At 37.5% G+C, this 13,721-nt stretch overlaps 1 protein-coding gene across 1 annotated transcript; it reads right to left on the bottom strand.

The window, feature by feature from the left end:
- Nucleotides 1-935: 935 nt before the first annotated feature.
- On the bottom strand, nt 936-13,696 carry LOC134672865 (zinc finger protein 354A-like). The gene is made up of 14 exons (XM_063530813.1): nt 13,544-13,696; nt 11,935-12,109; nt 11,146-11,271; nt 10,472-10,609; nt 9,613-9,993; nt 8,765-8,884; nt 8,139-8,276; nt 6,246-6,376; nt 5,640-5,859; nt 5,152-5,270; nt 4,216-4,384; nt 3,138-3,263; nt 1,676-1,870; nt 936-1,094 (listed from the first exon to the last, which is right to left on the bottom strand). Exons 1-14 carry the CDS (start codon nt 13,627-13,629, stop codon nt 936-938), a joined length of 2,283 nt encoding a protein of 760 aa, XP_063386883.1. The 5' UTR covers nt 13,630-13,696.
- Nucleotides 13,697-13,721: the final 25 nt, after the last annotated feature.

Here is a 13,721-nt window from a genome sequence, read left to right as displayed (position 1 = left end):
GACTTACGGGGATAGTAAGATTATTTGAATTTGGTAATTAGTACGCTCATTTTTATTTAAAAAATATATCAATTTCTTACCTTGAAATTATCGCTGTTTCTGGTTTACAACGGTTTCCACACACACATTAGGGCTTTTCATAATCCGGATAAGAATTGTTGATGAAGTCGCCATTGCCGGATACATAATACAGCAAGGAAGAAAGAGCGACAACGGTTTAAATTTAACTAAGTCTGTGCGAAGACACATTTAGATATGTTGCTCGTACATATGAATAGTTTTTATTTTTAAATTAATAGGTAAATAAATATATTTCAAGTGAATAAATCGTTTTATATGAAAATTTATATTTTTGGCGTTAAATGACTTAAATGACAGCATTGACATTACAGACTTTTGTCTTGTCTATGTTCTTACCGGCCAGACTCAAATCAAGGCCTATCAAAGAGGCCTATTGACAAAGATTTTTTTTAAATTTTATCAAGGAGGGTAGAGGCACGTCTACCCTTCATAGATTTTATGAACATAGACAAAGACAAACTGAAATAGATAATAATTTACATATTTCAAAAAATAAATAATAATTTACATATGACTTTGACTACTTCATAAAATACAAATCAAAATATATTTGATAAAATAATTGGATTTGTTCCTAGAAATCGTATAGACTAAGCCAGTTCTAGCAATGTTGCTGTAGTAAAATATTTTTATGGTAATTACTGGCAATACAGCTCTAGAAACGGAGCACACATGTACAATTATGAAGGGTCACGTCATTCCTAGGAAGTCAATAGGCCTTGGTGATGATACTCTCTATTAATTTTTAATGTGATGGGTGACACCACAGAAAAAGTATGCTATTTTTTTATTTCTATGAATGATTCTTTAAAATTATTAAGAGTAATAAAACAAAGAGATCTATTACTTATGTTTTATTTCTGATAATGAATATCACTCTCTTTATTCTTCTTCTTCCTCGGCGGATGCGGCAACTTGTAGTGCACGGTCCGGACGTGCAAGTTCATGCTGGTCGAATACTTGAACTTCTTGCCGCACATGGAGCACTCGTATGGAGTTACTCCAGTGTGCACCTGTAAAAAGAAAAGTCAGTGAATCTACAGCTTGGCAAAAGAGTAGAAATTAAAAAGTGGCAACACTGTAGTTTCGTCCCTTTCAAACCGATTTATAATATATAAGAAAACGGGACGACACTGCAGTGTTGCCACTTTTTAATTTCTACTCTTTTTTTTGTCAAGCTGTAGTATATCTACCTACTGATGAAAAAAAAACAATGCAGTTTTCTTAAAATTAGGCAGATATTATAAGCATTTAAAAAAACATGTACTTAGCTTTGACCAGCACAAAATTTTATCGATTCCATTGTGTAACAAAAGTTAGGTAGTCAATTTAATAATTCATGATATGTAATTTCAGTTTCGTTACACAATTGAATCAATTAAATTGTAAACAAATTAAAGATATAATAATATCTACATTTTGGAGTGATTACTCGTAATTTATTCTATTGACTCTATTATGTAACAGAAGTTAGCCACATAATTTCATGATTATATGGCATATGACCAATCATTGTTATAACACTACGTCTCGAGTATTTTTTTATTTATTTATCCAAATACAGATTTCAGGCTGAACATGCTAAAGTACGTACCCTCTCGTGCCTATCAAGGTTCGCTTTCTGTTTAAAGGCCCTCGGGCAGCGCTTGCAGCGGTGCGGCCGCGTCGGCGCGTGCGCCGCGGCGTGGCGCGCCAGCGCGTGCTTGTCGTACAATACTCGCGGACAGCGCGGGCATGGCACGGACGGCGCGCCGTGGCGGAGCACGTGTAGCGCCAGTTTTGTAGAGTTCTGTCAAAAGATAGCACAATAATTATACTCTATAGTCATAGAAGGTAGCATCCTATAGAAGTGGTATACGCGTGCCTCCGCAAGGGACAAAATAAACGCAATGCAACACTATGATTGGTCTAATTTATTTGTTGCCTACCATAGTCCATACTAAATTTATGGTGGTTTAGAAACAATAATAGCGCTTTCGCTACTACTCGTACTGAAAGATACATATTAAGACTATCTCGTTCTGTCAGTTATCCTCACCAGTCATGAGATCTATGACTAGTCAACCGTTTACAAATGTTCGATCGATCTTTGTAAAATTGTCCTATAATATGGATACCGAAACTTTTTGGCATTGTTTTCTGGTATCAAAACAAGCCCTATAAATAAATATAATTAATTTCTTTAAATATAAAATTAAAAACAAAAACAAAATGGGAAATGTAGTAGTTAATAATAAGATTTATAAATGCCCGCAGGGCAGCTTGTGGCGAGCTGTTGGGGAGTAACGACCCCACGGACCCGAGTGCTCCCGAGAGTCGGTCAGGGTCTCCGTCTCCGGCGTGTCTTCGTCGGTCGGAGTGGACCCCAAGGGGACCCGCAGGACTCTCAGCTCTGGCTTGCCTTCACTGGCCATCCAGAGAGGAGTCGCTAGAGCTATATGATAAGACGCGAGTTGGCACAGTGGCTGTTAACAGTCACTGGGTAGAAAGCGGCGCACACCTCTCGACACCCCTGAGCCGCTCACACCGATGTTGCTCCTGGTCGTCTTCGCGACGGCAGTTTCAGGGGCCCATCTAGTCAGCGGCGAGTCACCGCCTGCCTCGATGACGGTGTTAACATTGTTATGGCAGGTGTCCGGACCTCTTTTACAATAGCCCAGTCTCATTGTCCACCCAAACATCAATCCATAGACCGGAATACTGTTCACTTTTTCTACAATAGTCCCAATGCCTGCTGCGACCGGTTCATGGGTGTCTATTGTTGCGCCTGTGAACGGGTTCCAGCAGGCGTTCTACATGACATTAAAGCTCTCCAAGGGGCCTCTACGTGTTGGATCTATATCCCCACGCAAGCCTATCAAAAGACCGGGATTTATAGGGCCGTGAAATCCAAAAAGATTTGATATTCTTCATACAGTTTCTATTGTCTGGGAGAGGACACTGACTTCTGTAACACAGGTCTTTACCTAGCTCAGAAGTCAGGGACTTCAACACCTACCTGTAACTTGTTTTTGTCAATATATATATATATGCATATATATATTTTAATTATTTACCTGGAAGCCTTTCCCGCAAGTATCGCAGACAGCAGTCACTACGGGCCGGTATGTGGCGCGCAGCGCCGGGTGCGTTATGCGCACATGACGCCAATGTTCGCCACGATTGGACACAACAGTCTCGCACTGCAAAAAAAAACAAATTAAGTATTCTGAAAAAAAATCCGAGGGCCACTCTTTTATTGAACTTCTTTTGGGCCGTCTCATAGCAATCGAGTTAATACGAATAAGTAGCTTTTATATATACAGGGTGTCCCATAAGTGACACGTCACAGTGACACTGGAGGTAGACCAGGCCAAGAGGACCCAAACCAACTAAACATGACCTCAGTAAAAGTGGCACGGTTTTTAAGTTATTGCCAAATTAAGGTTTTTCATAAATTTTGACCGTTTTTAACATTGTTAGTGCCAGTGTGCACTCGGAAAGGTCTCGAAGTTAGTTTTTTTTTGTGTACGGCATCATAAATAGTTAATTAAGATAACAGAATAGGTATTTTATCGATAAACAATGTAAAATACAAAAAAATACTGGTATGATCTTGAATTAAATTCACAGCGAAACATCAATTTCGACTTTGACCACCTGTCGTGAAAAAAAAATACTAGAAAAGTAATGAGCAAATAACGTCAAAAAACGGTCTACCTCCGGTGTCACTGTGACGTGTCACTTATAGGACACCCTGTATATATAGTACTCCTCATAGTTTTCGATGACGGCGACGCTAAATAAACATCATGGACGTTGTCTAGCGTGAGCCCTTATGTGGCTGGCCAGGCCGAACTTGGTATTAAAACCTCTTATTTACCTAGGTAAGGTACTGAGTACGGTGAATTCAATTCAACGAAAACTCATACATTTTATATGTATTATTTACGTTACACAAATGAATTACATTGTCCTTCCTTATTTTTTTTTAATCTAACGAACATGCAAGCCTAATGCCAAGTAATTTAATTGCTACGACTATTACGATTTTACGACTAAGTAGTATGATTTTTATGCAACTAATCAATGGAAATAATAAAAAAAAAACCTTGTGACTTCACCTACCTAAATACTTTTTCAAGTCGTACTCACATGATCACACTTCGTCGGGTAAGAGTCTCCAGGCAGACTCCAGCTGGTTTTCTTCTTGGTCCTTCTGTGTTCCGCTCTTCTGTGCTCTATTAGCGCCTTGAGCGTCGGATACTCTATGCCGCATTTATTGCAAGTGGTTTTGAGGCTCTGTTGTTGCGGTGTTGTGTCACTAAAATAACACGAAACAAAATACATTTTATGATGAATTCGTATTTCCTATTAAAGATATCTTTTATTGAGCCTTTATTCATCAACACCACCACGGACTAGCAAACGCAGTGTAGGACGTCCACCCACAAGATGGACGGACGACCTTGTTAAGGCCGCCGGAAGACGCTGGGCTGGATGCGGGTCGCTTCCAACCGGTACGAATGGAGGTCCAAGGGGGAGGCCTATGTTCAGCAGTGGACGTCTTATGGCTGAGATGATGATGATGATGATGATGATTCCTCTACAGTTTAACGGGTTATTTTATGTTTCGAATACGAGTCATCGGATTTATAAGTAACTTTATAAGTACCTAATAAATAAATAGTAAAAATAAATATCGAATGTATGACTACTTATAAGTTTCGTTACATAATGGAATCAATTAAGTAAATAGTTAATTAGTAATTGAGTTAAATATTTAACTCCCGTTGTACATAGGCAACATTCCTACTAGTCAAATCAGCTTCTTTTTTAGAACTGTCAAAACGATTTGTTAATATGGAATTAATATGAAAACGAATATAGTGACGTCACGGTCAACTCACGTACTTTTTATATTTCAATCCAAGTTAGTAAATAGAAATTGTGTTTAAAAGTAACTGATGTCTATGATTTTCTAATAATTATCTGGTGCTTTATTTCGTGCACGGTGTGAAATTATTTATTTTAAGTAGAGGAAACATCTCTATAGAATCAATTGAATAGTGAATGAATTACAGCTCTTACCATAGACTAGTTTTCTTCTTGTGTTGCTTGGACGTTAGTATATGGACTCGCTGCGCCCCTTCCGACTCGAAGTCGAGTTCGCATTGATGACATCTATATTTTGGATTATTTACCGACTCCTGGAACAATAAGCTCATCTGTGAATAATAGGGATATTAAAGAAGTAGTGTGAGATGTGATCTCGATGATAAAACGGTAGATTACGTAAAAATTACGTACACACAAACACACGTGTAGTCGCACGCACAGAAGCACAGAATAAGTAATAATATTATCATACGGAACGGCCACGCACCGCCCCGCCCCGACTCGCATTACCTCGCCCCGTGACATGAATCTGGCGGACTTCTGGCGTCCTCTCAGTAAAGCGACTTACCCACACATATGTGCCGAGCACACATATAAACGCAAATGATTTTTGATGTATGGCGGGTCCGCCCTGTGACAGAAGTTAGAAGAGACAGATACGCTGAGAGAGGTATACTTACAGGATCCACTCTATCTCGATGGACGGTGTTCGCATGCAGCCGCAGCCCTTGTGCGCTGGCGAAGGCGCGGCCGCAGCGCGCGCAGGCGGGCGCGGCGGGGTGGCGCGCGCGCCGGTGCGCGCCCAGCGCGGCCGCGTGCAAGGTGGAGAACGAACATTGTGAATGGCTACATTTGTATGTGTAGCCCGAGTGCCACAAGTGATGCTTCTTCGCTACGCCGCTGAATTAAAAAGTGGTTCATATACTCGATATCGAATACGGACTCCGGTTCTAAATGTGGGTGATTTAAGGTTCCGTCCCGCGGGCGCGTTTTCCGGGTGGAGCGGGAGCGCGGTGTAAGTGTTTTACATGTAAAGGAGGCGCACATTCCCGCGCCGCCCGCAAAACGCGCCCGTGAGACGGAGCCTTTACACTTTTGTGAGCCTTTTACTCTTTCTTTTAGCGCTTTTTGATCTTACGGCTATACCGTTAACATAAATATATAATTGTCAGAAGTGTACGAAAAATTTCAAAGTCCAAATTAAAAGTTACTTCGATGTCTCCTTGAATTGATTTTGTTCCTTAATTCTCTGTTTAAATCGAAACATAAATTGTTAATACACTTACACATTGTTGTACGCCTTCGAACATAATTTGCAGTAGAACTTCTTAGCATGAGCGCGATGAGCGTGCGAGCGCGCTAACACCTCGTTCTTGAAACGGACCTTGCATACGGGGCACTCGGCGCTCCCTCGGCTCTGTCAATATGAACAGTACTTAGTTATTTATTTAACATTACAATATTTTGTTATTTAGGTGAATTTAATCGACAAAATCTGTAACCATTGAACATAGATTGAATATCAAATATTCATTACACAAATGACCAGATAAAATCACAATAAAATACAAAAGACAGAAACACCGTGCCTATATATGAAACACTAGCTGTTGCCCGCGACTTCGTCCGCGTGGACACTTATCTTCAACATTTTACATCTTAAGTACCTATAATTTTCATCAATGCAAACTTTATAATACAAACTTTTAATATAATGTTAATGCCCTTTTACCAAGTTTAAAGTTCCTAGCTTGAAAGCTTGAATAAAAAAATGTTTGATATTCATACAAACTTTCAACTCCTTTTGCACCACGTTAGGGGATGAATCTTCGAAAACGCTGAAATGAGTTCTCTTGTAATTTAATTTAATACCTTTTTGCAAAGTTTCAAGTTCCTAGCTTAAAATCAAATTTGCACCCCAAGACGAACTTTCATCCCCTTATTAACCCCCTTAGGGGTAGAATTTTCAAAAACGTTGCAATTACTTTTTTTTGTAATCAGCTATTACGCCTTTCTAAGAAGTTTCAAAGCATTTGTAGTGGATTCAAACTTTCAACCCCTTTTTAACCCTGTTAGTATGTATGAATTTTACAAAACACCGAAATCACTTTTCCTGTCTTTTAATAATATCCCCAAATACCAAGATTCAAGTCCCGCTGTCGAAAAAATTTTTGATATCCATACAAACTTTCAACCCCTTTTTCACCACCTTAGGGGATGAATTTTCAAAAACGCTGAAATTAGTTTTCTTGTATTTTAATTTAAAACCTTTTTGCAAAGTTTCAAGTTCCTAGCTTAAAATAAAATTTGCACCCCAAGACGAACTTTCATCCCCTTGTTAACCCCCTTAGGGGTTGAATTTCCAAAAACGTTGCAATTACTTTTTTTTCTAATCAGCTATTACGCCTTTCTAAGAAGTTTCAAAGCATTTGTAATGGATTCGAACTTTCAACCCCTTTTTAACCCTGTTAGGGAATGAATTTTACAAAACGCTGAAATTACTTTTCCTGTCTTTTAATAATATCCCCAAACACAAAGATTCAAGTACCGAGTTTGAAAAAAAATTTGATATCCATACAAACTTTCAACCCCTTTTTCACCACCTTAGGGGATGAATTTTCAAAAACGCTGAAATTAGTTTTCTTGTATTTTAATAATATATCTTCTTACGAAGTTTCAAATTCCTAGCTTAAAATAAAAATTGAACCCCATACAAACTTTCATCCCCTTTTTAACCCCCTTAGGGGTTGAATTTCTCAAAATCGCTTCTTATCTCTTGTACACTTTATAAATTTAATCTAGTGTGCAAATTTCAACTTTCTATCTTTTGTAGTTTCGGCTCTGCGTTGATGAATCAGTCAGTCAGTCAGGACACTTGCATTTATATATATAGATAGATAGATAGATAGATTACACAATGACGCCACGGTCAACTCACCTACTTTATATATTTCTATCCGATTTATTTAATATAACTTGTGTTTAAAAATAACTGGTATGCATGTTTTTCTAATATTATCTGGTGCTTTATTTCATACATGGTGTGAAATAATTTATTTAATATTTTAAATACAGTCAAATACCCTAGCAAGGAAATTGAATCTTGCCTATGGCGGCGGTACTTACATTAAATATTCCCTTGTATTTTAAATAAAATTAAATGTTTTATATTTACTTACGGGGTCATGGCTCTGTGTGTGCTGTTTATAGCTATTGTGATATGCAAACACTTTCGAGCATATGTTACATTGAAACGATTCTCCACTAAATTCCTTGTTCTCTTTTGATTTGCTCCATTCTTCTATTTGTTGTTCTAACTACAAAGAAGCAATATATCGATAGAATTACCTACACAAGATTTGTTAGGGTGAGATGGTACAAAATAGATAACGCAGTGAAAGTGTTATTTATACGGTTTATACGTCAAAATTTCATAGAAGTTTGACGTTTAAAATAACATTTACACTGCGTCCGCTATCAAAATCACTGCAGACTTTTCTTAGTCTAACTCTACAGTAGCCATCAAAATTCTTGAGCAAATGACCTTGCCAGTACATACACACAGGAACCACAAACTATACTGCTCTTTCTCCCGTAACGCTCAATAAATTTAATGTAAGTACTAAGAGCGTTACCGTGGATATCGAATTTGAAAATAGTCTATTTCCCTCTCTATCGCAATTTCAATTGGAGTGAGAGGCAAATAGATAAACAGTATAGTGGTTTATGGTTAGCCCTGCTTACTTATACACAATAATATATTTAAAAAATACTGAAATATGTATTTTTTTATCTAGTTACTTACATTCAAAAAACGAATATCAAAATACAGCAGCATTTTCCGTTCGTCTGGCGTCAGCCCTGCAAGAAAACTTGCTTTGACAGTGTATTTCACTCGTGCCCGTCGTGTCTCTTCTTTGGGTACCTGTTAATAATTAATTAATGAAGGCCGAGAAGGACAAGTCCAGTAAGTACCTAGACTTGGCTCACGAGATAACCGCCATGTGGGATGTTGATTCGACGATCATTGTCCCGATAGTCGTTTCAGTGAACGGTTTAATAGCGAAGAGTCTCGACCAACATCTCGAGAGACTCTCGCTAGGTGGTTGGATCAAGGGACAGATGCAGAAGGCGGTGATCTTGGACACGGCGCGGATAGTACGTCGGTTCCTCTCTCTGCAGCCCTGACCACCGGTAGCTTGGGCCTTGCCCCGCTGCTGGCGGCACCCTAGGTTAGGTTTTTTATAATGTGTTTATATGTATTTTTATTGTTTTGTAAGTGTTTTTATATTTTACTTTTATATTCATATTATAAAAATACCTAACCTAAGACGATAAATAAATAAAAATTAATGAATAAACCACAACATCTGACTGGCTTTGCTTGACTTGCTTATTGTTTATTTATGGATCTTCAGCACTACATAGATATTCTAACATCTCAGTTAACCCTTAACCTCTCAATTTCCCGAGATCTAAATCTGCTAGCCAAACTTAATTGATTCATTCGTGTAACGAAAATACGTTATACAATTAAAAGGGACACCGGAGTCAATTAAATTGTGGACGAATTTAAGTTCTTATAGTTTCTGAAATAATCATGTATTATATAAGTACTTAAACTTACGCGTAATAAAGTTTCAAAAAACTTACTTTATTCGGTGTTACGTTTTCTGGTTCAGATTTAACTTCGTCATCTAAACCCAAGTCAGCAGAATTACTGAATGCATCCTCCAAAGGATCTGACCTACTATCATCTTCCAAGTTTCTGTCTTCAATGACATCCTCATTCAGAGTTTCAGCATTTTCACTATCTTTAATACCTTCAGGATTTATCATCAAATCTGTAACTTCTAATTTAGGTATGCTTAAGTAATTGTCATCTGTTACAAGTTTACTTTCAATGTGACTTTCATGGTTTTCTAAATCATTGCTGTGTTTGAATTCATAAATTGTTTTAATTACTTGTACGCTTAATGACGATGATAAATTTAGCTCCTTGCGATTCTTTTCGTTAATAAGGTTTATTGTGATCTGAAATATTATATTAACTGTCAATATAAAATAGGATTTATAAAAGGACATAGTTATGGAATTTAATTCATCCAGAATTTAGTTGAATCATTTGTGTAACGAAGACACCTTCACATAAATGAATTAATATTTTTCGTTACACAACGGAATCAATTAAATTCTAGACCAATCAAAGCTTAATCCAGATGTTAACTATACAGACAAATTAAAAAACTGGACAAGTGCTAGTCGGACTCGCCCACCGAGGGTTCCATACTTTTTAGTATTTGTTGTTATAGCGGCAACAGAAATACATCATCTGTGAAAATTACAACTGTCTAGCTATCATAGTTCGTGAGATACAGCCTGGTGACAGACGGACGGACGGACGGACAGCGGAGTCTTAGTAATAGGGTCCCGTTTTACCCTTTGGGTACGAAACCCTAAAAAAGCGATCCTAATATTACATCAATGATTATGTATGAGAAAAACAGTTTACCCTTCCATATTGTGCAAAAATATCAAGTAAAGTAGCTTGTACAGTCAGGCTCTTTTCCAATAAATTGTAGCATTTCTTCAGGTGAGCTGCGCACTCATAGCAAATAAATTGTGGAAGGCCTTCTATATTGTAGTTTACCTGAAAACATTTACCACATTGATAAGACTTTATTTGAATCAATAATTAGGTAATTATTTTATCCATTTAATTATAAAAACATAGTCAGTGCCTTAGTTTCACGACAATCTGATTTATTCCATCAGTAACTCAAAACAAAATGGGACGCCATTCAATTTCAAGATATCTGTAAGCAGTATAGTACAGTATCTGTATACAGTTAATAACATATACTAATCTATGTCTGTAAGTACCTATAAAGTATGTGACTTGAATATAAACAAACACCTATGTAATGGCAGGCGTGGCTCACTCCGCGATTTCGTCGCTTTGCTACAGGTAGCTAAAAGTACATCCATTCCACACCAATTTTGGGGTAAGCCATAAGCCGCGCGTGGCGCTGTCGCCACCTACCTGCCATATCTGTGCTGATCGTAACAGACGCGTTTTGTTAGAGAGTGAGTCTTCTGCACCTAGTACTATTATTTATTCTGTGGTAATGGTGAGTAATTTTGAAAAGTATTCATTTGTCTTAAGCATATATATACAATACTTACATTATACCCTACTAAGGACTCCAAGTATAACCGGTGCACTCCATCCTGAAGGCTGTGCAGGCGCACCTCAGTGGCCAGACAAAACCTGCAGACTTCCACTTCTGACGCCTCAAAGTTGGAGTTGGCCTATGCATACAATTTTTTTATTTTTATTTATACAAATTTTTAATGCAACATGGTTTGATAAAACTATTTTTTTTCGTTAATAAATTACACTAGAATGTGAAAAGTAAACAGTATATATTATAAAACAAAGTTTTTAAGAAGTTTTAATATGGGTATAAATTTAGGTTCCAAATTAGAGAGCACAGTTAATGTACACTAATAAATATGTTCATAAAATTGTACGTCAGCAAAGTCAACAGATCAAGCTACGATGAAAAGTATCTGTAACAACTTAACAAAAGTAGATATGTCTCTATGTATAGAGATTTATCACTATTTATATTTATGGTGCAATGTTTCACCCGCTACTATCGACGCTGACTGTACTACAATTAACATACTTATTTGCAAAATTATGTAAAAAAACGGGACAAGTGCGAGTCAGACTCGCCAACCAAGAGTTCCGTACTTTTTAGTATTTGTTGTTGTAGCGGCAATAGAAATACACCGTCTGTGAGAATTTCAGCTGGTGACAGACAGAGGGACAGTGAAGTCTTAGTAATAGGGTCCCGTTTTTACCCTTTGGGTATGGAACCCTAAAAAGTACATAGGATTTAAATAGAAGAGTTGTAGATGATAGCAATTTGTAGTGTTTTTACGATATTATTTATGACACCAACTTACAGGTAAATCTTTTACAGGCACTGCATCATCCTTTATCCGTATCCTCCGTCCATCATGGTTTATCTGCTCATAGCTGAAGTGTCCGCTGCAAATGCGGGCATAGGCCGGTGGAGCCCAGTCTGGCCTCCCAATGGCTTTCAGCCACTTTTGTTTGAGTCCTGTATTCGATGGGAAGCTGAAAGTTGTATTATAGGAATAACTGGTTGATAAGTAAATTAATGGTTTATAAAAAAAGGTTGTCCATATTTTTGTCAATTTAAAATATTTAAATTATCAATTTAAAAGTTTGCCATATAGGACCATTTTCATCATGTAATAATACAGTAAAATTATACATTTTGCGTTTGCGTCAAATCCGGTAGTTCTGATTTTTTGCAGGCTTGTTTATGATGTTGGCCCAATGAATAATCCAAGTTTGTGACCTCGAGCGCCGAACGCAACTTTTTCAAAAATCGAATAAACCGCAATTTTTTTTAGATTTGGGCGATTCTAACCCCGAAAATATTAGATGTACAGAGACAATTCTAGTGTCTTATTGTAGCAAATTTAGTCTACTTTAAAAACGCCCTAGGAAGTTACTACCAAAAAAAACCGGGCAAGTGCGAGTCGGACTCGCGCACGAAGGGTTCCGTACCATAAAAAAACAAAAAAAAGCAAAAAGAAAACGGTCACCCATCCAAGTACTGACCCCTCCCGACGTTGCTTAACTTTGGTCAAAAATCACGTTTGTTGTATGGGAGCCCCATTTAAATCTTTATTTTATTCTGTTTTTAGTATTTGTTGTTATAGCGGCAACAGAAACACATCATCTGTGAAAATTTAAACTGTCTAGCTATCACGGTTCGTGAGATACAGCCTGGTGACAGACGGACGGACGGACGGACGGACGGACGGACAGCGAAGTCTTAATAATAGGGTCCCGTTTTACCCTTTGGGTACGGAACCCTAACTAGTACTTTAGGGTTATAATCGCCCAAATCTAAAAAAATTGCGATTTATTCGATTTTTGACAAAGTTGCGTTCGGCGCTCGAAGTCACAAACTTGGATTATTCATTGGGCTAACATCATAAACAAGTCTGCAAAAAATCAGAACTACCGGATTTGACGCAAAAGAGCCAGGTTACAAAATTCGACAAATTTACTGGATTATAATGCATACAATGAGTTTTAAGCAAATCCAAGGTTTTATATATGCCTTTTACTTTTTAGTACTTTGCATAGACTATCTTACTTAACATTATAAACTTCAGCACAAATAATGGTGTAAAATTGGGAAAAAGTTTTATAAAAAAAACCGGCCAAGTGTGAGTCGGACTCGCGCACGAAGGGTTCCATACCATTACGCAAAAAACGGCAAAAAAATGACGTTTGTTTTATGGAAGCCCCATTAAATATTTATTTTATTCTGTTTTTAGTATTGTCGTTATAGCGGCAACAGAAATACATCATCTGTGAAAATTTCAACTGCCTAGCTATCACGATTCATGAGATACAACCTGGTGACAGACAGACAGACAGACGGACAGACATACGGACAATAGGGTCCCGTTTTTACCCTTTGGGTACGGAACCCTAAAAAAGGAAAATAAGCTGTTAATTAATATTTACGCGTGAAACGATGTCACATCATTGGGGTCTTTTTTCTTGTTGCTGCTGTTATTACTACAACCTTTAACACAACAGTAAGCTACCATTATTGCGGAAACAAATGAAGCCCTGCAGGTAACAACAATTTGTTTTTATTTATAAATAATTAAAACAAAACACTCAGAAATTGAATTGACAA

The sequence above is a fragment of the Cydia fagiglandana genome, chromosome 17, assembly GCF_963556715.1.
Source record: "Cydia fagiglandana chromosome 17, ilCydFagi1.1, whole genome shotgun sequence".
Lineage (NCBI taxonomy): Eukaryota > Metazoa > Arthropoda > Insecta > Lepidoptera > Tortricidae > Cydia > Cydia fagiglandana.
The sequence above is the reverse complement of the archived record's forward strand: the minus strand, read 5'-3'. Positions and strand labels throughout refer to the sequence as shown.